General features: G+C 35.7%; 4 protein-coding genes across 11 annotated transcripts in view; 2 read left to right on the top strand and 2 right to left on the bottom strand.

Moving 5' to 3' along the window:
* Positions 1–15,262, bottom strand: part of LOC106085818 (ceramide kinase) — a 52,055-nt gene extending 36,793 nt beyond the window's left edge. For 2 of the 3 annotated variants that reach the window (XM_059362449.1, XM_059362448.1), the window contains exon 1: positions 14,338–15,262. The gene's annotated coding sequence lies outside the window, so the exon portion shown is untranslated. The remainder of the gene's footprint in view (positions 1–14,337) is intronic. The other variant, XM_013250241.2, reaches the window with a different exon arrangement.
* A 1,945-nt stretch (positions 15,263–17,207) lies between these two features.
* Positions 17,208–17,916, top strand: LOC106085813 (DNA-directed RNA polymerases I, II, and III subunit RPABC2). Its single transcript, XM_013250233.2, has 2 exons — positions 17,208–17,336; positions 17,465–17,916. The coding sequence occupies exons 1-2, from the start codon at positions 17,308–17,310 to the stop codon at positions 17,829–17,831; spliced, it is 396 nt and encodes a 131-aa protein (XP_013105687.1). The 5' UTR covers positions 17,208–17,307; the 3' UTR covers positions 17,832–17,916.
* A 1,039-nt stretch (positions 17,917–18,955) lies between these two features.
* Positions 18,956–21,826, bottom strand: LOC106085809 (protein downstream neighbor of son homolog). 5 transcript variants are annotated; one of them, XR_001221024.2, is made up of 5 exons: positions 21,254–21,826; positions 21,021–21,181; positions 19,343–20,959; positions 19,252–19,283; positions 18,958–19,178 (listed from the first exon to the last, which is right to left on the bottom strand). XR_001221024.2 is itself a non-coding variant. In XM_013250224.2 (4 exons), exons 1-3 carry the CDS (start codon positions 21,302–21,304, stop codon positions 19,381–19,383), a joined length of 1,791 nt encoding a protein of 596 aa, XP_013105678.2. In that variant the 5' UTR covers positions 21,305–21,826; the 3' UTR covers positions 18,956–19,283; positions 19,343–19,380. The 5 variants fall into 5 exon arrangements, 4 of the variants coding, with proteins under 4 accessions (XP_013105678.2, XP_013105679.2, XP_013105677.2 ...); XM_013250224.2 differs by having other exon boundaries at positions 18,956–19,283; XM_013250225.2 differs by lacking the exon at positions 18,958–19,178 and having other exon boundaries at positions 19,271–19,296.
* Positions 21,827–24,400: 2,574 nt separating this feature from the next.
* On the top strand, positions 24,401–25,864 carry LOC106085810 (neuroendocrine protein 7B2). 2 transcript variants are annotated; one of them, XM_013250228.2, is made up of 2 exons: positions 24,401–24,507; positions 24,639–25,864. In XM_013250228.2, the coding sequence occupies exon 2, from the start codon at positions 24,662–24,664 to the stop codon at positions 25,427–25,429; it is 768 nt and encodes a 255-aa protein (XP_013105682.2). In that variant the 5' UTR covers positions 24,401–24,507; positions 24,639–24,661; the 3' UTR covers positions 25,430–25,864. The 2 variants fall into 2 exon arrangements, with proteins under 2 accessions (XP_013105682.2, XP_013105683.2); XM_013250229.2 differs by having other exon boundaries at positions 24,407–24,507; positions 24,643–25,864.

Below are 25,864 nucleotides of genomic sequence, written 5' to 3'. Positions count from 1 at the left end.
GCATAAAAACCATGTTAAGACTTTAACCCGTAGGTGTTCTTCTCCTTTCCAGTATTTTTAAAAATATTATTACATTATAAATAAAATTGTTTATTAAAAAAAAAGGATGAATACTTCACCGTTACTTCACATATTTCAATTGATGCTTCAGGGTCTCAAGATGTCAAATCGAGAAATAGAATTACATGGAAGCTGTATCAGGTTATGGATCGCTTCAGGTCATACTCGATCGGGCACAATTTCAGCACATTCGAAAAAAACTACACCGTTTATGGACTCAAGAAGTTTGATTGGGAGATCGGTTTATATGGGAGTTATATCAGTTATGGATCTATTTGAACCATACCTGTCATGGATGTAGGCGGCTATCGGAATTTTAGGCAATTTGGATAATAATTGTGACCTGTAGGGGCTCAAGAAATCAATTCTGAGATCGGTTCATATGGCAGCTATATCTAAACATTGACTTAATTTCCCTATTTAGGGAAGATTCGGGCACTTGAATCCTTATAAACATGAAAGTAGACAAAATTACTTTTCTGCTGTGGTATACATTATACATTAGGTCGGGCAAACAAAGTTGTGCTCCAAGAAGCACGAGGAAAATTACGAAAACTTCATGCAAAAGGCGATACACATTTACACCCAAAATTATAGTCCACAATAATAATTTACAAAATATTCGTATTTTTATACCCACCACCATAGGATGGGGGTATACTAATCTAGTCATTCCGTTTGTAACACCTCGAAATATTGATCTAGGACCCATTATAGTATATATATATACTCTTGATCGTCTCGATATTCTGATTCGAACTAACCAGACTGTCGAAGTCACGAAAGCGGTCGAACACGTAGAGGTAGGCGCTTGAAATTTTGCACAGATACTTCATATTGATGTAGGTCGTTTGGGATTGCAAATGAACCATATCGGTTCAGATTTGGATATAGCTCCCATATAAACCGATCTCCCGATTTGATTTCTTGAGCCCATGGAAGCTAAATTTTTGAAATTTTGCACATAGTGTTCTGTTATGGCTTCCAACAACTGTGCCAAGTACGGTCCAAATCGGTCAAGAACCTGATAAAGCTCCCACATAAACCGATCTCCCATATAAATCAATCTCCCGATTTGACATGGAAGCCACAATTTTCATCCGATTTGGCAGACAGTTTGTGCATGGTGCTTTGTAACAACTCCCAACAACTGTGCTAAGTACGGTTCAAATCGGTCAAGAACAGGATATAGCTCCCATATAAACGGATCTCCCGATTTGACTTCTTGAGCCCTTACAAGCCGCGATTGTTATCCGATTTGGCTGAAGTTTTGCATATAGTGGTCTGTAATGAGTCTCAACAAATGCGCCAAGTACGGTCCAATTCGGTCTATAACTAGATATAGCTCCCATATTTTAGCAGAATCCATGGTGATGGGTTCCCAAGATTTGGCCCGGCCGAACTTAGCACACTTTTACATGTATCAATTGTATCTCTGTAGGAGCATTATAGGTATATATAATTATAATATACTACAAACTTTTGTTTTGACACGCAAATGTTTATTTTCCAAAATTTGGTTTAAAAAAACAAAAAATTAAATACAATAAATACAAAGTTTCCACCTAGGTCCAATATTTCCTTCGAGACTTATAAGGATAAAATAAAGCAGCCGATTATACGTACCGGATTGACCCGATGGAGTCCTTCATCGGCAAGGGCTACCTCATTGTACAAAAAAACTGCTACAATTGTCTAAATGAGGCTGTAAAGAACCGCTACATTTACTTAACCTAACCTAGTTTGAGGCATCTTATTTAATCTGACATTTACAATATTTTGCGCCTGATGTTCTAGTTTAAGTACGAATATGTGTGCACAAAATGTAATCAAAAATTTTTGATGATTTAAATTGGATAAAATATTGGTTTTTCAACCGATATCTGTCCCCTGAAGAAACGTTGACCATAATTTCTTTGGAATGTTCCTTATACCCACCACAGAATGGATGGTATACAATTTTTTTCAGCATATTTTGTTTGCTGATTTGTTTGACCGAAATATTTGCTAATACAGCAGCCCTATGTTTGCTGAAACACCAGTAATGTCTGCTTTCCCATTTTTAGCAGACAAAAACTGCTGTTTCAGAAAACATTTTTGTTGTTTTGAATAACAAATTTGGTTGAGTGTAGTGACTCAAGCCGTCAATACCGGGGATCGATTTATATAGGGGCTATCAGCTTAGGTTTAAGTGGCAGTCTGCCATCAGACTCATTTAGACGTTTTCCTCCATTGTGATAACATAGGAACAGAAGAAGGAAGATGCCTTCTAGTTCCTACCGTTGACCAATCCAGATCCACATCCGCTAAATCCGACAGGTTCTCAATGAAATGAGAACCTAAAGTGGAACTCCTTCTGACTGCTAGTGCAGGACACACACACAGAAGGTGTTCTATAGTCTCTTCTTCTTCGATGTCCTCACAGCTTCTGCAAAAGTCGTTCCTGGCAACCTTCAGTCTGTCAGCATGTTTTCTGATTAGACAGTGACCCGTCATGAAGAACACAATGATTGAGACATCTGTTCTAGCCAATGACAGCAAAGCGGTAGACCTCTTCGAGTCTAAATTAGGCCACATAGTTTCGGAATGCTCACAGACCCCTCTTTGTGACCGTTCATCATTCGTTGTCCTTTGGGCCTAGTCTTGAAAACTTGTTTACATTTCGCTAGAGGTATACCCACAGATTCCAATATCCTTGGAATGTGTAGGGTAGTTCCTCGTCTCGCAAGCTCGTCCTCTTTACAATTGCCAGGGATATCTCTGTGGCCTGGCACCCAGAACAGGTGAATTTTGAACTGTTCAGCCATCTCGATGAGAGATCTGCGACAGACGAGGACGGTTTTTGTGTTCAGAAATACGTTCTCCATGGATTTAATGGCTGCCTGGCTGTGTGAAATATTTATGCCAATCGTCATAATATCATTATATACAATATTAGCCATTCCACCACTTCCTTAATTTAAATGATCTCAGCTTGATACACACTGCAGTGGTCGGGTAACCTTTTCGATATGACCAGTTCTATATCTTTAGAGTACACCCCAAAGTCTATGTTACTTCTGTTACCAGGGATATCGTAGCTCCAATCGATTCTATCAAGAATGGTGGTACAGTACTTTTTATCAAAAAGCGGCTCAGGTAGGGTGTAATCCACACTGCCGGGAACATCGGTATCAAGGATAACACAGTGTCCGTAGTCGCCACATGACCAATGAGAAAGCTCCTTTTACCTCACGGCAGTGGTCGCAGCAATTTTTCTAGTCACAATGTTCAGGCATAAGATGTAGCATTAAATTCAGTGCATCGGATGGTGTCGTGGTCAGTGCGGTTGTGATGCACAAACAAGTCATCCTTTGTATCCGGTTAAGTATTGAGCAGTAGGTGGGTTTTTGAAGCGCCGTCCACTAGACCACAACACAATTAATCATTATACAATAGGTCTGACTACTGCAATATGGATGACCCGCGGTCTAAACCCCAAACTTTTGCCAATGGCTCTCTTGCAGGTGTATAGGGCAAGAGTGGCCTTTCTTGCCCTTTCCAAAATTTTGGATTTGAAGTTCAATTTCCTGTCCAAAAAAACACCCAGGTATTTTACGCTTTCTGTTATTGGAACATTCTCTCCACCCAAGGAGACAGGTTCCACTGTAGGCAACTTGTATCTCCTGCTGAAAAGACTTATGTCTTGCACGAATTTATACCGAGACCACTTTCGGTAGCCCACTTTGCTGTTGCATGTAGAGCTGAAGTATATCTCTTAGAGTGCTGGAAAACTTTCCCCTAACCGCAATTGCCACGTCATCAGCATACGCGATCACTTTTACATACTTTTCTTTCAGAGACAATAATACATTGTTAATGGCTATATTAAAAAGTAGATGAGACAGTGCACCTCCTTGAGGTTTTCCTCTGCTGACTCATCCTTTTAGATCCACAGATCCCAAGCCTGCCGTAATGCATCTTTTAGTAAGTAAGTTATTAATAAACTTTCTTAGAGTTGATACCTAGAAACTCAAACTCCTTCATGATTGACGTCGGTTTTACATTATTGATCTGATGCAAATCTGATCTGATATGGCCCAACGACCTACATTTATAAGAAGTATATGTTCCACCGCTATTATGATTTCAACAGATGGAGGGACGGGCATGTCTAGATAGACTGAGAATGTCGAGACGATCAAGAATATCGCAGTTCAATATTTCTAGGTGTTACAATCCGAATGACGAGATTGGTATCCCCCACATTCTATGGTTTGTTTTTAAAAAAATCTGTTTCAAAATACTATGTCAATATCATTGCTCTAAATAACGAATTTATGAAATTCCCTCAAATCGAATAAGACAATCGATGGTCAGGTGATTATGGGTTAATACTTTTGAAGAAAAAGAGAAATTTTATTGATTCTAAATCATTTCGTCTATACTATTTTTGGTTTTAGTATAAAGTTAAGTTAGCAACGAAATAAATATATACGTTAAGTACGGCTATCAAAATTAGTTTTAAATTTGTATGACCAACGTGTCACAATCAACAATATTAGTGTTCGAAATTGCTCTAATAGTAGTGGGCTACAGTATTGTGATGTCAAAATGGAAATTTCTCGGGCTTTTAATACAATAAACATATTAAACCGGAAATTCTAATTACACTTAGCAAAGAACATGTTTTTAAAATTTGGTAAATTAACAAAAAGTGCTACACTCACAAGACCATGAAGGTCTCCTATTTATTTATAATTTACTACGATTCCCCCTCTCCCATGTTCGTTTGAACAATTAGTTACTTTTTGCAAAAGATGTAAAGAATTTGGTGAACTGTTGCAGACATATTTCGCCATGGGTATTTTGTTGTATTATATATTAATGCTGCTTCCTTGTATATTCACCAAATTTTATTAAAATCAAGTTTTTATTGTACACATAGATAAATGTTATGTATGTCATTTCTTAAGCAAAGAAGATGTTCTTTTTTCTTAATTTGGCTAATTAACAAACTTGAAACTTGTAACTTATTATTTGTGCTCACAGACAATTTTCTTTAGTGTATTGGCAAATATAAAGTTCAGCTGGTAAGGCAAACTTGGAATGTCAACTATAGCACTGTGTAGCACATATTTGCTACAATAGATACTTCTCTTGTAGTGGGGAAATGCAGACAATGTTTACTACTGCTAGAACTTTTTATAAGTACAGAGACATATATCGATTCCGAATCGATATAAAGAAGAAAACGTTACATACGGTCTGATCTATTGTTAGCGTGTACAGATGCAATATTTAAAATTTTCGACTACTCGAAAATATGTTGCGAGTTATAAAGAACGTCTTAAATACATTCTAACTAAAACAATTGTCTGACTTTTTAATTTAAATATTAAATAAATGTGCAACACTGTGTAAAATTATTAAGAACATTTTTTATGGCAATATCTACACACATTAATGAAGTATTGTTAATATGTGAATTCATCCAAACATGTGTTGGGTTATAACCACATCACATTTTCAGTAAATCGAGTTTCAGGTTTGTGGAGAAACTCATAGCTGCTCATTCAATCTTTTATATTTATCTAAAGATTAAAGCATCTCGTGCGAAAAAAAACGACAAAACGAGTTTTACACACAAAAAATAAAACGTTTGAAATGTTTTTCAAATATAAACATATAAAAGCAAGTTTGAACAATTATTTTTCTTTCTGCGCGCTAAATAAATGAACAGCATTGTTTTTTTTTAATTTTGATGCGTACTCAGCAAAGCTTGCAAAATATCGATGATCTTTTAATATTGATTGACATTTTTCTTGTCAATACTATCAGCTAAGTTTATTTTTTTACAAAATTTAACAAAAAAAGCGATCCGACACTGAAAGTATCCCATAAGATACATTGCGTCTATAGAGGGCGCAATTTTCAATGATTTCTCTCATGACTTACAACTGACTTTAATAAATTCTGTTTTATTCGGCCTGTACATTGATATTGCTTCTATTTAAATCGATCCCCTGGTTTTTACTTCTCATTTTCGTTAGAAATATAAGTGTTGGGAATTTAACGATAGTGTCAATACTATCGATATTTATTATTAGAAATAACGAAGGTGTCAAATGTTGCGATTATCGATAGTTTGTCAGCTATAGTACTCAGCGCATGTTCATGACTTGCTGTCTCAACAACGATGGAAAAGAAGAAAATAAGAATATGTGTGACTTACCATCAAACAATACCGCAAAGGACTGAAAGTTGCTGCTTTAGAATCAAGAATATTTTCTGTGAATAATTTTTAGTCACATTTTAAGTGTGAAAAAGTCTTTAACCTGTGACAAAAGCAAAGTGTTTTGTTTACCGCAAAGGATAATACTTTTACCACGTATAGTGGGTTGAATTGTTTTTTACTGGCCAAAAACCTTGAACTTTTGAAACAAAAGAGATTTTTAATGGTTCTTTTTTTCGACAGATCACACATGAAGCTTTCAGTTTCAAAATGATAAAAATCAGTTCAGTAATTATTGAAAATTTTGAGGTCAAAGTTGAAAGTTTGATTTTGGTTACATTTATATATATATATATATATATATATATATATATATATATATATATATATATATATATATATATATATATATATATATATATATATATATAAATGTAACCAAAATCAAACTTTCAACTTTGACCTCAAAATTTTCAATAATTACTGATATATATATATATATATATATATATATATATATATATATATATATATATATATAAATGTAACCAAAATCAAACTTTCAACTTTGACCTCAAAATTTTCAATAATTACTGAACTGATTTTCATTAAAAATCTCTTTTGTTTCAAAAGTTCAAGGTTTTTGGCCAGTAAAAAACAATTCAACCCACTATACGTGGTAAAAGTATTATCCTTTGCGGTAAACAAAACACTTTGCTTTTGTCACAGGTTAAAGACTTTTTCACACTTAAAATGTGACTAAAAATTATTCACAGAAAATATTCTTGATTCTAAAGCAGCAACTTTCAGTCCTTTGCGGTATTGTTTGATGGTAAGTCACACATATTCTTATTTCCTTCTTTTCCATCGTTGTTGAGACAGCAAGTCATGAACATGCGCTGAGTACTATAGCTGACAAAAAAAATATATATAATATCAAAAAAAAAAAAAAAAAAAAAAAAAAAAATATATATATATATATATATATATATATATATATATATATATATATATATATATATATATATATATATATATATATATATATATATACATATTTTTTGATATTATTTTGTTACATAGTTTATTTACCAAGGGATGGTTATGGTTTTGTCTTAAAAAATTAAAAGAACAACTTTGACCTCAAATTTTTACATTTCATGTGCATTGCACACATGCTTTAAATCATGAAATAAGACAAATATACCAGCTTTTTAGATGCTCCTCAGGACCAACTAAAACCATTCTTGCTTATTCATTGTTTTGTTTGCTCTATAATCAACTGAGCTTGCATTTTTATCCTTTTCTTATATGAATTGGAACATACTACATATATTCATATAAAAAGCATAAACAAATTTGAAAAGGTATAAACACTTTAAGAATACACTGAAAAAAAAGGTTGAAAAGTTTTAGATTTTTTCTTATTTTTTTATTTATTTAGCAATGAAAACGAGCCAAAGAAACAAAGCTTTAAAATAAAGAAGCTACCTTGTAAGTAATTTTCCTATTTAATAACAGACATGGCAATCCCTTTCAAATTTTGATCGGTGATTGATTCTTATTTTACTTCATAGATGATTGTCCAATTATTATTTTTTGAAAAATTTTTTTCTTAAACATAGCATCTTAACCCAAAAAAATAAAGATTAAAGGACATTCCTATTTGTAAGGTGCCTTCTTTATTTCGAGATTGGACAACCCTTGTATTGCAATCTGCCAAATCACAGCTCTATCGTAAAGCTTGAAATATTTGAGGTTATACGTACTCAGAACGTTTTGAAATACGAGCGCTATTTTTGTTGTTTATAGCAACTTCAAAGATTCATCTCGCCCAAAAAATAGAATTAAATCGTGAACATTTTCATGCGATTGTTTTTTACAACTTTCGATGTGGATTAACTCAACAACAGTGCATCGACGAACTTAATTCAATTTTTGGCGATGAAGCTCTATCAAGGACCAGTGTTTATCGATGGTGTGGTGAATTCAACCGAGGTCTTAGGTCACTCCAACACCAATTTCGTGAAGGTCGTCCAAAATTTTGTTGTCCAGTTGTTGTTCCAAAAACCATTGATGCTTTGTGACCTATCGTGAGATTGAGACAACCTGTGGCATTAGTGGGGCCAGCATAGATTCAATATTGCATGAACATTTGACCGTCAAAAAAATTTGTTCGCATTGGATCCCACGCAATTTGTCAATCGCTCAAAAAAAGGTTCGTGTCGGTTGGTCGAAAGAAATGCCCCAAAAAACGAAACAACTGCATTTTGTGCACTCAAAACATCGATTTAATGAGTCATCCGCCGTATAGTCCTGACTTGGCTCGGAAGACTTCTTTTTATTCCCGTACGTAAAAAAAGAGAGATCTACCTTTTTCGACAACTGAAGAAGCGGTTGACATGTTAAGAATGCACTGTTGTCTCATGCCAAATTCGATTTCTTAACTTTCAACGATATTTTTATCTTTGTTCAGACTATTTATAAATTACCATTTAGAATAAAAAATCCTCAACTCGAAGGAAATATTTTTCACCAAAGATCTTTGAATTAAGTTTACTAATGTTTGGCTCAGATCTTTAAAATAACTTTTTCAGATTTCAGATTTGTCCAATTTTAGATTCATATTGGTTGCCCAAAAAGTAATTGCGGATTTTTCATCACAGCTTGTGACTCTGTAATTGCATTCTTTCTTCTGTCAGTTATCAGCTGTTACTTTTAGCTTGCTTTAGAAAAAAAGTGTAAAAAAAGTATATTTGATTAAAGTTCATTCTAAGTTTTATTAAAAATCCGTTTACTTTCTTTTAAAAAATCCGCTCTTACTTTTTGGGCAAACCAATATAAAAACTGAATTTGGGTGTACAAACTTTTTCAATTTAGCGGTATGTCCAGTTAGGCAATTTTTCACTTAAGCGAATTCAATTGCATTGAATAACACCAAAAATGATTGGTTCTTTCCATGAAGATTCACTAAAGTGGTTAAAGGTATGCGGTTTCGACTGTACTTTCGGAACGGTTTCTGGTAAAAATATATATACAAAAACAGGAAAAGAACACCAAAGAGCAAAAGGTTAATGATCAATTCCATTCAACAATTTCGGTTCATACTTTACTGCAGCAAAGAATATAAATAAAAAAAGCACAATGTTCAGAAGGCAACTTTTTATTCACCCCTACAAACATTCTAATTGTTTTCTAATTTTTGTCTCAATGGGTACGTAAATACGAAGAATTTTGGATTTTAAAGTGAAGATTATCCAGAAGCATTGCAAGAGCTACCAATGTTTCCAGAAAAAGTCACAGGTGCGGTTTATGGTTCAAAGGCTTAAAAATACGGCTGTGTTTTTTTTTTAATCGTAGAAAGATGTTCTTTTTGATTACACATTACAACAAATCAGTTTAATAATAATGAAAATACACAAATAAAACACATTTAAAGAAGATAAGTTGTAAAACAAAGTTTAATTCTAAAACCCCTTTGACATTTCAATCATTCAAATCTACCACCAGGTAGTTTTGTTGGGGGTAGATTTTTGTTGTTGTGCTAATGACGCATTTATTCGTGAGATACCGGCAGAAATGTTGGAAAGAGTATGCCACAATTGGACTAAGCGGATGGACAATTTAAGGCGCAGTTATGGTCCATAAATTATATGGACAGTACTATCGATCAATAAAGATTTCATGCATTGAATTTTATGTGTTTCTGCTTTTAAATGGTGAAAAGTTAAAAAAACTCAACAATTTCATTAATATTTCGAACATTTTTATATTCCATCTTATCTTTCAATTTAAGAATCATATAACGTAAAATTTTTTCCAATTTTCTATTTCAATAATAAAAGAATTACAACAATTATATTTATGATTTTGAACAAAAAATTACCGCCTAAAATTGGCAAATGTTTTTATTAAAATTAGCACTCAATCATATTTGTTATTTAAAAAAGCAAAAATGTTATTTAAAAAAGCAATTATGTTTATGATTTTGAACAAAAAATTACCGCCTAAAATTGGTAAATGTTTTTATTAAAATAAGCACTCAATCATATTTGTTATTTAAAAAAGCAAAAATGTTATTTAAAAAAGCAATTATATTTATGATTTTGAACAAAAAATTACCGCCTAAAATTGGAAAGTTTTTTTTTTATTTTTTAATAAGCACTCAATCATATTTGTTATTTAAAAAATCAAAAATGTTTGTTTAAACAACAGTTTTTGTCTGCTGAAAATGAGAAAGCAGACATTACTGGTATTTCAACAAAAATAGGGCTGCTGTATTAGCAAAGATTTCTTATTGTTATTTCAACTGACAAAATCTGCTGTTTTGAGTACACAAGATTTGTATTCCACTTTTTATGGTTTATGGTTACTTTAGGTATTTTTTAGAATCTTTCTAGAAATTTTATTGGAAGAGATGATTTTAATTTGTATAAATATTATAGTAAAGAAGCTTTTAAATGATCCATCCATTGGAACTCATTTCTAAATGTGGCTGAGCTAGCTCGCATTTTTAGTTATTGCTCTACTAATGTGCACATGATTGGTATGGCCTTGTGTATCCAAATTTAAACAAAAGAGGTTTTGGAAAGTATGCATTCAATGGTGATTATAAACATTCACTGAGACACACATTTACGTTGATGTTCTATTTTTTCTTTCTTCTCCCGGCACGGTATAACTATGAGCTCTGATCAGTGTGATGTTCATTGTTATCACGAGAAGCTTAGCTGAGAGCTACAGGGCGCGTGCGCAGGTTGCGGATAATGCTCCATACGGAATTGCTGCGGAGAGTCTCAGTGAAAGGCCGGGCTTGCATTAATACTGAGTGCCTAGGATGCGCATTGACAAGGATTACAAGGCGAGTTTTTGGTGCCTTCAAATAACCAATGGCCATCATGTTCCCGCGGCGATCTGTTTTTTGGACCGGAACGAGCTTGTTCACCTATAGGAGCTAGAAAAAGATCGCCACATTTCACATTAAGATACGTGGCTACAACAACATTTTTTCTTCTAACATCCCCTTCATAATTAAGCTTCAGTCATTTTCAGCAAACAACAGACTCTCCAGCAGTAAGCCTCCTACTCTGAACTTGCATTACTACTTATGAAATAGCAGAACTACTGCTACAGTAGCAGCAAAATTAACTACTAATATTCAGCAGATAGTGTTTGCTATTTTTAGCAAACTTCTTCTTCTTTAAAGTAATATTTCACAAATTTAAAATATCTCCTCCAACAAAATTTCTAAAAAATACCAGAAGTAATCAAAACAAGTCGCTGTCGAAAAGAAAAGAAAGACAATCATTCTAATCCAGATTCATCTATATAGACGTTTTTGGTATTTACTTTCGATAATTTGTAAGCATTTTTGATATTGACGAATCTAATTATAAATCGGAGCTTTAATAATGCAAACTTTTGAGTTACATGAAAGTTTGACTTCGAGTTCTGCAAACAGGCCGTATGTCTACATCGTAGTTTTGAAAAATTCTCAATAACACGAGCTAACTTACTTCTTCTCATGGAATATAGTGTATATTAAAAGACCCAATAGGTTTGATTTGCTTTATCGTTGTTGTTGTTGTCGTTGTAGCAGTGTGCTGTACACTGAGGCAGGGGCCCTTGCCGATGAACGACTTCATCGGGTCAATCCGGTACGTAAAACCGGCTGTCATGAGATTGTGCTTTATCGTGGCCGGCAATTGTTTGGGCATCTCGCCGATGTCGGTAACAATAAGGTGGTTAACTTCCAACAACAGATGCACGATTCCAATGAAATACACCTCAAAAAATTTGATCTCTTCAGCATATTATTTTCATTTCAATTCCAAACGCAAGGTGCTCATGGATACATTGGGTTGCCCAAAAAGTAATAGCGGGTTTTTTAAAAGAAAGTAAATGCATTTTTAATGAAGCTTAGAATGAACTTTAATCAAATATACTTTTTTACACTTTTTTTTCTAAAGCAAGCTAAAAGTTACAGCTGATAACTGACAGAAGAAAGAATGCAATTACAGAGTCACAAGCTGTGAAAAAATTTGTCAACGCCGACTATATGAAAAATCCGCAATTACTTTTTGGGCAACCCATTACTTCAAGGTACATATGTAAGTAGATGCACACATAACTAATTATGAACATTCTACATACATATTGAATTGAATAGGGTTAACGGAATTTGAGTGTTTCGTGCAGTGACTGCAGCTGAATTCCATATGTATATAATGCAACGGCAAACAAGAGAAAGACGAAGCCGCACAATGAAACGAATTGTTGTTGGATAAAAACACACTTCATGTGTATGTACGTAAATAAGTGCTGATTGATGTTCGTTTGGTAGAGAAAATTGTTCTGGATTTTATTATTGGTCAACGCGGAAGAGGGGTTAACATTAAAATAAAACCCTCTTCGAATGTTCGCCCAAACAATGTCATCATCATTGCTTGTTGGTGACTTCGGTCGCAAGTCTAAAGGAGAGAAAATATCTAGTACTGGTGTGACGGCATGGCGTGAGAGTTGTCACTCACCCACGAAGATTATTTTCTTAGAAACCATTAACTTAAAATATATTTTTACCCTCCACCATAGGATGCGAGTATACTAATTTCGTCATTCTGTTTGTAACACCTCGAAATATGCGTCTGAGACCCCATAAAGTCGAAAGCACGATAACTTTCGAAGGAGTAAAGCTAGGTTGGTTGGTATTGTAAATGGGCCAAATCGGTCCATGTGTTAATATAGCTGCCATATAAACCCATCTTGGGTCTTGACTTCTTGAGCCTTTAGAGGGCGCAATTCTCGTCTGATTTAACTGATTTTGCACGTAGTGTTTTGGTATCACTCCCAACAACTGTGCTAGGTATGACTCAAATCGGTTCGTAATCTGGTATAGCTGTCATATAAACCGATCTTGGATCTTGACTTCTTGAGCCAATACATCGCGCTATTCTAATCCGATTTGGCTGAAATTTTGCATGGGGTGTTTTGTTACGACTTCCAATAACTGTGGCGGAAATCGGTACATAACCTGATATATCTGCCGTATAAACCGATCTTGGATCTCGACTTCTTGAGCCTCTGGAGGGCTCAATTCTCATGACCTTCTGAATCGATCAATAGCTTGATACAGCTCCCATATAAACCTATCACCCGATTTTGCTTCTTGAGCTTCTACAAGGCGCAATTCTTATCCGAATGAAATATTACACAATGACTTCTACAATGTTCAGCATTCATTTATGGTCCGAATCGGAAAATAACTTTATATAGCTCCAATAGTATAACAGTTCTTATTCAATATTCTTTGTTTGCCTAAAAAGAGATACCTCGCAAAGAACTCGACAAATGCGATCCATGGTGGAGGGTATTTAAGATTCGGCCCGGCCGAACTTAGCACGCTCTTATTTGTTATATTTTAAAATTACATTATTAAAATTACATCATAAATAATGAGAAATGGGGAAATCTTCCGCTGAATTCAATAAGCATAGCGTTTGCATCAAAACTCAAAAAAAGATATCGCCCTTGGCTAAAATGCATTTCGTAGGGTGCACCCCGATTTCATATTTGCCATGTAAATGTGGTTTGACCCCAAAAATACGAGAAATACGATCTGAAGTCCTTTTTGAGATAAAGATAGGGGCCAAAACCCCCTTGGTGAGAAAAATTTGTGTATGGAATGATTTAAAGATTAGATTTTTTTAAAACAAGCAAAACCCCCCAAACTTACATGTAACAAAATCAGGACAAAATGTTTGTCAAAGGTATTTAAGTGTAGAGTACCAATTTGGCATTAAAACGTGGGGAAAAGTTTATTATTAATGATTTTGAACAATACACGTAGCCATTTACTAAGAAAAACGTAATAAATGGTGTTTTTCCTTATTGCTAAAAAACGAGCCAAAATGCTGCAAGTGTTCGAAAATTATTTTATTTACTAAAATTTTTTAAAAAAAATTTATTGAATCATACGGCAACATCTTTGGTGTGTAAACTGAATCGATTGTTTTCTGATACCACTATCGCAAATCTTCAACTCAGCGCTCTAATTGATAACTTACCTTGTCAGAATTGTTGTTTGGTCGCTGTTTATCTATTTCCTATTCTCTGCTCCTCTCTCTCTCTCTCTCGGGTAAATATTATTCGCGTATATCCACTATGTGCCACACATTAATATACCGGTTATCAACGTATTGTAAGTTAAGGCAATGTGATCCGAAATGTAACAATTAAATTCTCGCCGAACAACAACAAAACAAACAAGGTGTTGTTTTCTAACTAGTTAACCTACTATTCTCTGCCATTTATTATTGTCTTAAAGCACGGAACATTTGAAATAGCTTTTTCGTAAGAGCAGCTAGTTTTTGCAAATAGATATTGCCTCAATTTGTATTTCTTACTTTGCGAATAACTCTTGCGGTTGTTAAAATCGAACCGTAGTTCGTACGTGATGTAGAGGAAGTAAAATAAACAAATGCAATGAATGTAGCGGCGTTTTTGTGAAGCGTTGCAGTTTTTATGTATATATCGGCAAGATTCTCAACAGTAGACAATATTTTACATTGGTATTAATGATGTGTAGCCTAAGCAAAACTCTACAAAAGACAAATTCATTGATGTAATTATTATAGTTTTCTTATTACACCTTATATCGTTGTAGTTGATTTATTGATTTATTCCTTGAGAACTTGTTAGGCATTTCAACAAATTTTTCAGATAGTGCCTTGCATAAAAGATTTTATCGCTTTATAAAAACATTAATTTCAATTGAGAGGTTGCTGATTTTTTTTTTTCATTTTCATATTATGATGACCTTTTCCATTAAATTTCACACACACAATTTTTTAAACTTTGATTCTTTCCCTTAAAGCAGAGGTAACAGAACATAAATGCACAACACAACTCATTCACTTAATCACGCGACGGACCCAAAAGAAAACAACAGACGTATACCGCCATCATCTACATCACTGTCGGAGAACAAGAATTGAACTAACTTTTGAGCATTGTACTGTGCAAACATAAACCCACACGTCATTTGCTATTATTCAGGGTTGGAAAGTCTACTTTCAATAACTTAATACGGAAGATACGCAGATACTCGACGTTCTAATGAGAAAAAATGCGTCTTTAGCTAATGAAATCCCGGGGCTTATGAAGCCTCAAAAGAGGTTTATTTGACAGTTCTAATAAGGAAATTAACCTATTTAAATCTACACTAAGTTTTGTGAACAAGGCCGTTAGTAATTGGTTTGAATTGTGCTTAGGACAAGTTAACAGGTAAGAGTAGTTGCCCAACAACAACACCAAATAGAGTGAACTATCTGTTAGAATCAGTATTTAGTGTAATTCTGACTACTAGTTTATTATTAGTTCGCACCATTTTTCGTTGTTTGTATGTGTTATGGTTCTTAACTATAATGCAACCACATAACCGAACGTTATTAAAACTCTTTAACAGATAGTTGACGAGAAAAATGTATACTCAGCTGTTTGCTGTACACTGCCTGAGTTAATATGTCTTGCTTAAGACTACAGCGCAAGCTGGTAAAATGCCATGGCGAAACAATTAAAGGTGGTCTCATTAGTACAACATACACAAATCATATGGTGCAATCCGCCATCTTGTCATCAAGCTGATCGACGTTTTGCCAACACGCACAAAGAACTTTGTGTGTATATGTGAGCAGAGAATATGCGGGAAAGAAGATAACAACAAAGAGAATACAAACAAAAATCTGACATCTTAATACTGTCAAATCTGGCCGGCTGTTAGCAGCTGTTCGCGTGAGACCACCTTTTTAAATCCGCCTTGAACCCACCCCTTCGAAATTGATAAATAATAAAAAAAAAACTATTTAAAAAGGAGCGAATACAGATTTTGTAGTATTTTCATTTGTATAAGTTAAATAAGCACAACATTCCAAAAGCCTTTGCCAGCATCTGTATCAAAATAATGTTGTTGTAATTGCAAGACTAAAAGCACAACACTATCCATGGCGAAACAATTAAAGTTGACATCAAGCTGATCCACGTTTTGACAACAAACAAAAAAATTTGTGTGCGTGGGTGTACACGTGTGCGTACATGAGCAGAGAATATGCGAGAAAGAAGATGAAAACAAAGAGAATGCAAGCAAAAATCTAACCTCTTAATACCGCAAACCTGGCTAGCTGTTCGCATGAGACCACCTTTTTAAATCCGCCTTTAACACTATCTTTCACAATGGTTATAACTTCGTACAGACTTATTGTAATAATGCAGCAACTGTGGTTGTGCTCTTTTGAGGCGTCGTGAAATGCAAATCTTCCCTAGATGAAAAAACAAGTTATAGCGAAACGAAAACTTTTCATCAATATTTTCCGTTAATTTTTTTAATATGGAGTTTGACAATGAAAACCGAATATAGTACCAACCATGGTTCAATTAAGAGATAGCGTCATTAGCACAACAGCAAAACTCGACCCCAAAGAAACTTCCTTGAGTAGCAAATGCCGTAAATTGAGATGTCAACGTGGTTTTAAAAATAAACTTTGTTTTACAACTTTTCTTCTTCAAATGTGATTTATTTTTGTATTTTCATCATAATAACACTGTTTTGTCACTTATGTGTGGAATATCTGATCAAATTGAACATCCCCTTGAGATTTTAGAAAAAAATCACAGCTGTGTTATCAAGCCTTTGACATTTAGATTTACTATAAAATCAAAACAAAAATAAAAAATATTATTCAGCTGTTCGCATGACCTCACCTTATAAGTACATCCATGTACCAACCTTAAATAAAATATCCCTTTTATTAAGTGAACCCTGATACAGGTATTTGTCCATTTGTAAAATCCGACTTTCGACTAATCGATATAAAGAAGACGTCGACTATTCGATTTTTTAACCACTAATCGAAAGTGCAATACCAAAAATCGATTAGTCGACTTTTAGATCCAAATTTTTTATAAGAAGCGAAGCTACCATTTAACATCAGCAGCGTTATTCCTAAGATTTTGATTATTAAGTTAATTTAGCACATAAAATGGATGACGGAGATTACGACAATGATGAGTAAGTGCAGATTGTAAAATAAAGAGAACTTACCTTTCGTATTTAGTTCGAAAAAAAGTTTCTTGCTTGGATAGATAGAGCTACACGTTTTTGTTTCTTTATAATTTGTTTTCTTTTCACGTTTTTAGTGTTGGTGGAGATGAATTCGACGACGTCGATGAGGAAGACAACATTGATGAAATTAACCAAGAGGAAGAAGTAGATAATATTGAAATTATTGCTCCGGGAGCTGCTGGTGGTGGTGTTCCAAAATCTAAACGAATCACCACAAAGTACATGACCAAATATGAAAGAGCGCGTGTGTTGGGTACTAGAGCGTTGCAAATAGCCATGTGTGCTCCTATTATGGTTGAACTGGAAGGTGAAACGGACCCACTTCAAATTGCTATGAAAGAACTGAAACAAAAGAAAATTCCCATTATCATTAGGCGATTCCTACCCGATCATTCTTATGAGGATTGGAGTATAGATGAGTTGATCATTGTAGATCATTAGAAGATAATTGAATATAAAAATAATTGGTTAGCTCTTAAGTGTAGATTTAATAAAACTTAAACTTTGTTGAAAGAACAAAACGATATACCTGACGTCAAATTATATTCATTCCAAGATGTTTTCACGTGAAATGTGAAGGACTTCAATTTTGTAATATTTGACACATTCGTAATATCAAATGGTTTCTCAGATGGTAAACACACGTTCGAAGGTTTTTTACTCATAGCGGGTTTGAAACTTGAAAGTAACTGCCTGGGGGATGTTTTAGGTTAAATCGAAAACTTAAACATGTTACCCACAAGAATAAACTTCAGAAAAATAAGAAACTGTCTTCTAATGAGTTGGGGTAGTGGATTAAAGTAATCACAGTGCACAACTTAATAGGTCAAATCGGGGGATCGGTTTACATGGGGGATATAATATATATGTATCTTATCTGGGCGGTATTGGGTGAGTGCTGGAGGGTGTCAACGTACCTCACATTCTATATATCTATCCAATCGAGTAAAAGTTAATATGTACTTCTGGGAGCTCAAAAACATCTAATCGAATGAATACTTTATATGCGAGCTACAATATCCAAATCTGAACTGGACATAAAGTGATCATAGGAGAAGCATTGTTCAACATTTCAGTTAGATTCGCAAAGAATTACGCCCTTTAGGGCACAAGGAAGACCAAACAGGAGATCGAAACGGAATGACTATATGATGTTGGGTAAAAAGTGGATGGTTGTTGCCAACTTTAATTTGCATAAGCTATAAGTATACCACCTGGAGGCCACCGTAGCGCAGAGGTTAGCATGTTCGCCTATGACGCTGAACGTCTGGGTTCGAATCCTGGCGAGACCATCAGAAAAAAATTACAGCTTTGGTTTTCCCAACCCTATGCTAGCAACATTTGTGAGGTACTTTACCATGTAAAACTTCTTCCTACGGACTCCGCTACAAGGAGGCCCCTTATCATTGAGCTTAAAACTTGAATCGGACTGCACTCATTGATATGTGAGAAGTTTGCCCCTGTTCCTTAGTGGAATGTTCATGGGCAAAATTTGCGTAAGTATACCTCCTATCCTATTGTGGTTGGCAAAATTCCATTTGCATAAAACATTTTGCCTGGCAGGTTCTTTAAAAAATTAATAATATTTATTTCTTAGAAGCATATTTCATGTAAAACCATTTGGAAAGGTTTGTTTAATTAATTGGCAATCTATTATAAAAATGTCAATGTCTTGTAATTGCCATTCTGCCGGTAACAAGCCCCTTTAGACCGAAATCAGAAAAGTTTAGGTGGAAAAGTTTTATGAACTATCAGTAGTTCAAAACTTTTGCCTAACTTGTCCAGATGCTGCAGATTGTAAAAAAATTAATACTTATTGAAATTTGTTGTAAAAAATCGCCCTTACGCTACCAGCACTCACAAACGTGTAAAGAATAGCCTTCATGATGATTGCTAAAAATGATAGCTAAAAATTTATTGCCGAAAATGACATCTTGAAAGAAAAATCTCACAGAAACGATCTGAGGCCCGAATGGTTTATAAGCCAAAGCTAGCTCCACGCATAACCGTATTCCTTGTCATAACAAACACGCTCCAATAGAGTAACAGCTTGACTTCCTGTACGGCACATGTTTTCCACAACATAGGCTTGTAGTCCACAATCTGAAAGATTCTCCTTGCCAAAAACTTGGCCAGCAGCATTATCTTCGCCACCATTATTTGGTTCCGTCTTTCCAATTTCTATGTTTTGATTCTGACCCGCAGAATCGTCCATAAGCAGTTTATGCGTGGCTTTACTAAACGCCAATGTGTTCATTGATGAAGCTAATGTGGCGCTAAATGTGTCTTTAGTCTCTCCTAGTAATTGACAAACATATGGGAGGAAAGACGGCAATATAGTTCCTTTAACCTCTATGCTGCAATAATCCACACCATCCATGCGCACTTTACTTGATCGTGTTGTTAAATGTTGCATTGTTGCTTTGGGAAATGCAACCGGGGACAACAGCGTTGGGGGTACTCCAGCCAATCGGCCTACTGAACTAATTGTACTTTTTGCATTCAACAAAAAGCTAAAGAACCCCTGGCATTCCACTCCTTCGATTAGTAGCAAAGAGTTGTCACTAAAGTCTTCTGCCATTTCTTGCACCTTAAGTTTGCGGTGGTGGGCTGTTTGTATTTTACGTATTTCTTTCTCGTCCACCCCAAGACTCTGTAGCCAATCGTCTCCCTCTTCTTCATCATCGTCTTCATCGCCGTCGCTTTCTTTGGCATCATTAATTACTTCCGATTTAGTAGTGAAACCATTTGTAGGTGAAGTACTGTTGTCTTCTCCCTCTAGAGATTTGTTAAGTCCTCCAGGACCATCTTTTTTTAAAGGCATGGAGTATTCAATGCCCTCTTGGCGTAAAGCTTGGCGCATACCTCTCGTAGATGGGGTCATGAAGGCATGGATTTCTGCCCTTCCACCAGTTCCGGCCGCTCTGAATAAAACAGTAAAACCATTTGCACATAAATAAAAATAGGCACATTGCCTAGCGCGCAATAATTGGAATAGACCTCTAAAACTATAGTCCCAGTCTTCGGCCAGCGCCTTACGCTCCCGTTCACCAATAGTGATGCCAGTGTTATCACGAGAATTTCGAGGAAACAATGTCATCCATGGTATATGAGGATGTTGCCAGTAATATGTGGCCTGGTTAAACCTCGTCGCTGGAGAAATGTCCAGTCCATTTTCATCCTCTTTCTGAGTGTCGAGGCAACGCACAAAACTTGTCAAACCACTGGCAATTTGACTGGTTTTCAACTGCGTAGCAGGTAGTTCGGAGCGACAAAAGAAACGCACCCTCGTTTTAATGCTCCAGTCCATGGGTAAATGCTTGGTTATATTCTGTTCGACTACTTCAGTATCATCATCCTCAACACCAGCAGTTGGTTGTTGCAATAGTTTTGCAAACGAACTTGCATCGAATGGTTGCAAAACTAATTTGGCAGGCGGGGGTCGAGTTGGAGTCTCCTTTATAAATGCTTCCACTTTGGGAACGGCCGGTGATCTAATAAAATCCATAAGGGAATCTTCTAAATCTGGTTTTAAGTCAGTTTTGGCTTTTTTGCTAGTTTCTGTTGATCTAAAAAAAAACATTTTACAAATGTCAAGGGCGTTTGCAAGTCATACACAAATCTACTTACTTGGCAAAGGGATTCTTACGTTTTTGTGCCATCTTAGCCTCCAGTAGCGTTGCTTTGTCCGTTTCCGTAACTGTATACTTAGCATTATTATTATTGTTGTTGCAATTAAAACGTGCGGCCAGTTGTTTTTTCTTTTGCTTCAATCTCTGCAGTCGCATGAGCTGTAAGACATCAAAACAGACATTTAGGTATTTGAGCAAAAATACTCCATAGAACTATAAAGCATAACACACCTCATCCGGTCGCTTCCAGTTCTGCGCCTGACTTCCCTCCTTAGTTGCCATGTTTGAGCTTAAATTTGTAACGATCAGGTTATCTTAATAATAGTATTATTTATTATTTTTGTATTATTATAAAAGCTTAACACAAAAAATAAATAAATAGGCGCGTAAAAAACGTTGCAAAAAGCCTTCTACATTTGTATTGTTGTGGAAATGCCGAAGAGTCAAAGCCAACTTTTAGAGGTAAAAAAGACAATAATCGGTTAAGAAGTCGATTAATTGGATTTGTTGTGATTTTTTGCTTTGTTTATCTATTGTGAATTTTTTTGTTATCATCATGGTAGAATCATATAAGGTGTGTTCGAGTACTAGAAAATTATCGCAAATTTGCACTACAATTGTTACTGGAGGTCGTTCGTGTACTTTATTTACCAGCAGAAAAGAGGGAGAGTACGTGAGAGCAAGCACAGTTTTGAGAGTTTCGTAGTTGGGAGCTTTCAAATTTCTAATAGATGTTTTTTTCCTAGCAGATATTTGCAGCATCGAACAGCTGTTTTTTGAAAACCAGCTGTTTTGTTCAAATAAATAGCAAAAGAGATTAAAGGTTGCCTTTACTCTCCTGCAAATTTTTTTAAACCAATAAGACACACAAAAATTATGCCGGCAATGGTTTCAAGTCTTGCCACTTTGATTTTTTGGCCATTTCCTCACTATAAGCAGAGTACTACTTTTCCGACTATATTTAGCCAAATTTTTTTTATAAGGAGTTTGACAGCATTCCGCTTGAAAAGCTGAACAGAATACTCAGCTTAATGGGGGAAATACATCACACCTAATATTGCCCAATGTCATTCATAATAGCTCACATGAGGTATTGTACTGTGTAGTTTATAAGAAGTACAACATGCAGAAGTGCAAATGTAACAATGGTGGGTAGGATTCACTGAATAAAGTTAAGCCCACATATATTTTTTTTAATTTTTGCCACTAAGCTTGTCAAACTTGTCATTGTTTCCGTTTTTCTTACCGGCTAGCAATGCGCGTTTGTTTGTATTCAAATATATTTTGAATTAATAAAATATAAGAAATTTAAACATTTCAAGCCGTATTTGGAAAAGATGTGAAATAAAAAGAAAAAAAAAATAATGCGCGGTTATGTAATATGCTGAATTTGTAAGAGAAAAAATTAGACTGGCATGTGTTTACATTCACAATTGGCAGATTTTGACAATCTCATGGGCATATCCACTATATGGTTTTGTATGTGACTTAACCTTCTAATATTGAATACTGATAGGTACACAACTTGGATGGAATATCAAAATGAATATAAATTTACAAAGTAGGTTTAAGATTACCGCAACGCACCTTTGTTTAAAATTTTAACGATCCAGCTCAATTTGCGAAGAACTTACCAAATTGGGGCTATTAGATTTAAGGCGATGGTAGAATGAATAGAGGATACGAGCAGGTCATACCATCGAGGTATAATGGAGACGACGATAGGAAACTTGGAAGGAATGAAAGAGGTTTCCGATACCGGATTCCTGCGACGACACTTGAGGTCGAGTGCGAGGCACTGCTGCCAGTGACACAGTTTTGCTTTGACAGAACCCTAGTACTAGCACAAGATGGATCCAAGCTAGAGAACAGAGTGGGCCTGAAGGTCTACATTGAGAACTGTGGGACAGAGATCTGTTTTATACTGCCTGAACATAAATCGGTCCTGTAGGTGGAGATAATGGCTATATAATGGTGGAATGCGTGAGGTGGTGTGGTGCTAATGCGAGGATGTCGTGTGTGAACAGCTTTACGTACAGTAACCTGGCCATAAGGGTCAATAAGAGCCAGGTCGGTAAAGTCACGAACAGTCTTTGGAGTGTAAGAAGGAGATTAACGTCTTCTCGGAGAATGGCACGATTCGCATCGTTTGAGATGTTGTTGTAGCAGTGTGTTGCACACTGAGGTAGCAGCCCTTGCCGATGAAGGATTCCTTCCGGTTAATCCGGTACGTACAACCGTCTGCCATGGGATTGCGTCGTTTGGGTGTAGGTCAATACCGGAGTAAGGGGGAATGAAAAAACAGGCGATTTGGCAGTGAAGGCCAGAGGATGCCGTCAACAAACTTGGTTTACCCCAAGCTTTTCGGGTCGACGCAGTCCGAGTTAAGAGTGTGGGCTACGAACGCACGTAACACCGTTGTACAACGAATTGGTAGGAAGGACGACGAAAATCCTATGGGGAAATCCGGATTGTGAGAAGACGAGGTTATTACTGAAAGGAAGCAAGCAGGATGTCAGTTAAGCTTTCGGTATTTAAATAGGACACATAGTACTACGAGCTTACTTATGCAAAATCGGTGCGGTAAGTGATAGCATGTGTAGGGCACGCGGCGAAGGAGCATTTCCTATGTCGTTTCCCGGCTTCCGCGGCTAACAGACACCGGTACTTAGGTGGGGACACATTACCAGACATAAACCAACTAAGGGGCGTGGTATGGAAACAATTATGGATTTTGTAAGCGGCACGGAATTCCTGACTTACATTTTTTCGAGGTTACTTTTTTGGCATTTAGAGCGCACAACAAGCCGATTACTGGCTTGGGCCTAGTACTGACACCATTCACAGCGAAAATGCCTATTATATTATTGCGAAATCCGACTGACTCTTTTCTTTGTTAAAACACAAACAAAAGTCAAACAACAACACACAACAAAGATAACAATATTGAAGCAGAGTTGATTTGGCCGATTTCGCGAACATTTAATTACATTTCCAATTACATTATGCGAAATTTATCCTGATGGAGCGTCATGTCGCTACCATTTTGCTCATAGAACTCAGTACCACTTGTACGGAATGTGTTCGCATTATCTTCGTCACTATTTTTTTATAGTGTGTTTTGACAGTTTTTCGTGTGAAAAGTCGAGTCAGTACTAGGCTTTAGGTGTATGTCCATAGTGGCATGGGGCGGATTAATATCCTCATCCTCTTTTCAACCTAAATCGTCCCAATCTCATGGCAGCCGATTGTACGTACGTATATATTCTCCACGGTCGAAAAAATGTTTAATCTACTTCCGACGCTGATACACAACACTGATATTTCGATATCCGTTTCCTATACAATGAGACTTTTTAATTGGTACCAAATGAACATGGTTACTTTAGTAAATAACCCCTAAAGTATGCAATCTTTTTACCACTGAATACACACACACTTGTTGGCTGGCTAAAAGAAACATAAAACCCGGAAAATCAATAGCGGTAAGAATAAAAAGCACTCAATTGACTGTGGAAAGGAAAAAAATCTTATCATCTTCAACTTAAAAATATTGAGCAAAATATTTTAAAGTTAATAAAACTTTGTTAACAATTTTCTTTCATTCGATATTAAGGCAGTCAATCGGCAACAGTAGTCATGGTTAAAAAAATAATAAGCCTACTAATGGTTTTAACAGCTGGCCACTTGGTTTTGGCTTATGCACCTACCATTTCAAAGGAGAGTATTTTTGCAGATGTCCTTCTTACTGAACTTTTAAATCGTATGGAAAAAGACAATGATCCACTCAACAATTATTTCGACATAGATGCAGATTTGCCAAAAAGTTTGGACCTGGTCTCGCGTTCGTCTGGTCAAAATGTACCCGAGGATTATGAGTATCGCAATATTTTTCCCGGAGGCCCCAATCCATCGATACGTGATCAGGAATTCATGCAGCACAGCTCACTATGGGGTCACCAATATGTCTCTGGTGGCATGGGGGAAGCACCTAATCATTTTCCAGGTTTAATTAAAACCGACGCAAGTCTTCCTGCTTATTGCAATCCCCCAAATCCTTGTCCTCAAGGCTATGACCAAAGTGCTGGCTGCATTTCCGATTTTGAGAATACCGCTTTGTTCAGCCGAGAATATCAAGCAGCCCAAGATTGTACTTGCGATAGTGAACATATGTTTGATTGCGCTGGTCAGGATTCCAGTGCAGGCAACAGTGAGATGGCTTCCACAATGGAGAAATTTCTAATGCATCAATTTCAAAGTGACAATACCATCGACAATTCGAATGCACCTGTAAAGAAACACTTTGGCTTTGGTTCTCCCGCTGCCGTAGGCCCTAACCCATATTTAGAAGGTGATAAATTGCCAATTGCTGCCAAAAAAGGCAATCACAACCATTTCAAGGTCTAAGCAACCACTCATGGTTTATAAATGGAATAACGTAAAATCATCCTAAAGCAACTGAAATGAGTCATCGTCAGGTATAAATGGTAAAGAGGATAGATTTTTCTAAATGTATATATCAATACATATGTAAATCACATGTCTGCAATGTGTAACATTTATTAAGCATGTATGTTGTATCAATTTCTATTAGCCTCCCCCCTCCCCTACCACATGTTAGTCCTCAAGTGGAATATTTGGAATTATGCTATTCGTTATAGTTTGAATGAGACGGATTGTAGAACTACCAGCTAGAGTATTGAATTTTAACATTTTAAAATATAGTAAACTACTTGAAATGTTTTATTAGATTCGTTGATCTTTTATTTATCATCTTTAAACTGTTTGCAAATGTGCTACACAAATATAAACATATATAAATATATATATATCAATAAAATA

The sequence above is a fragment of the Stomoxys calcitrans genome, chromosome 2 (genome assembly GCF_963082655.1).
Source record: "Stomoxys calcitrans chromosome 2, idStoCalc2.1, whole genome shotgun sequence".
Classification (NCBI taxonomy): Eukaryota; Metazoa; Arthropoda; class Insecta; order Diptera; family Muscidae; genus Stomoxys; species Stomoxys calcitrans.
The sequence above is the reverse complement of the archived record's forward strand: the minus strand, read 5'-3'. Positions and strand labels throughout refer to the sequence as shown.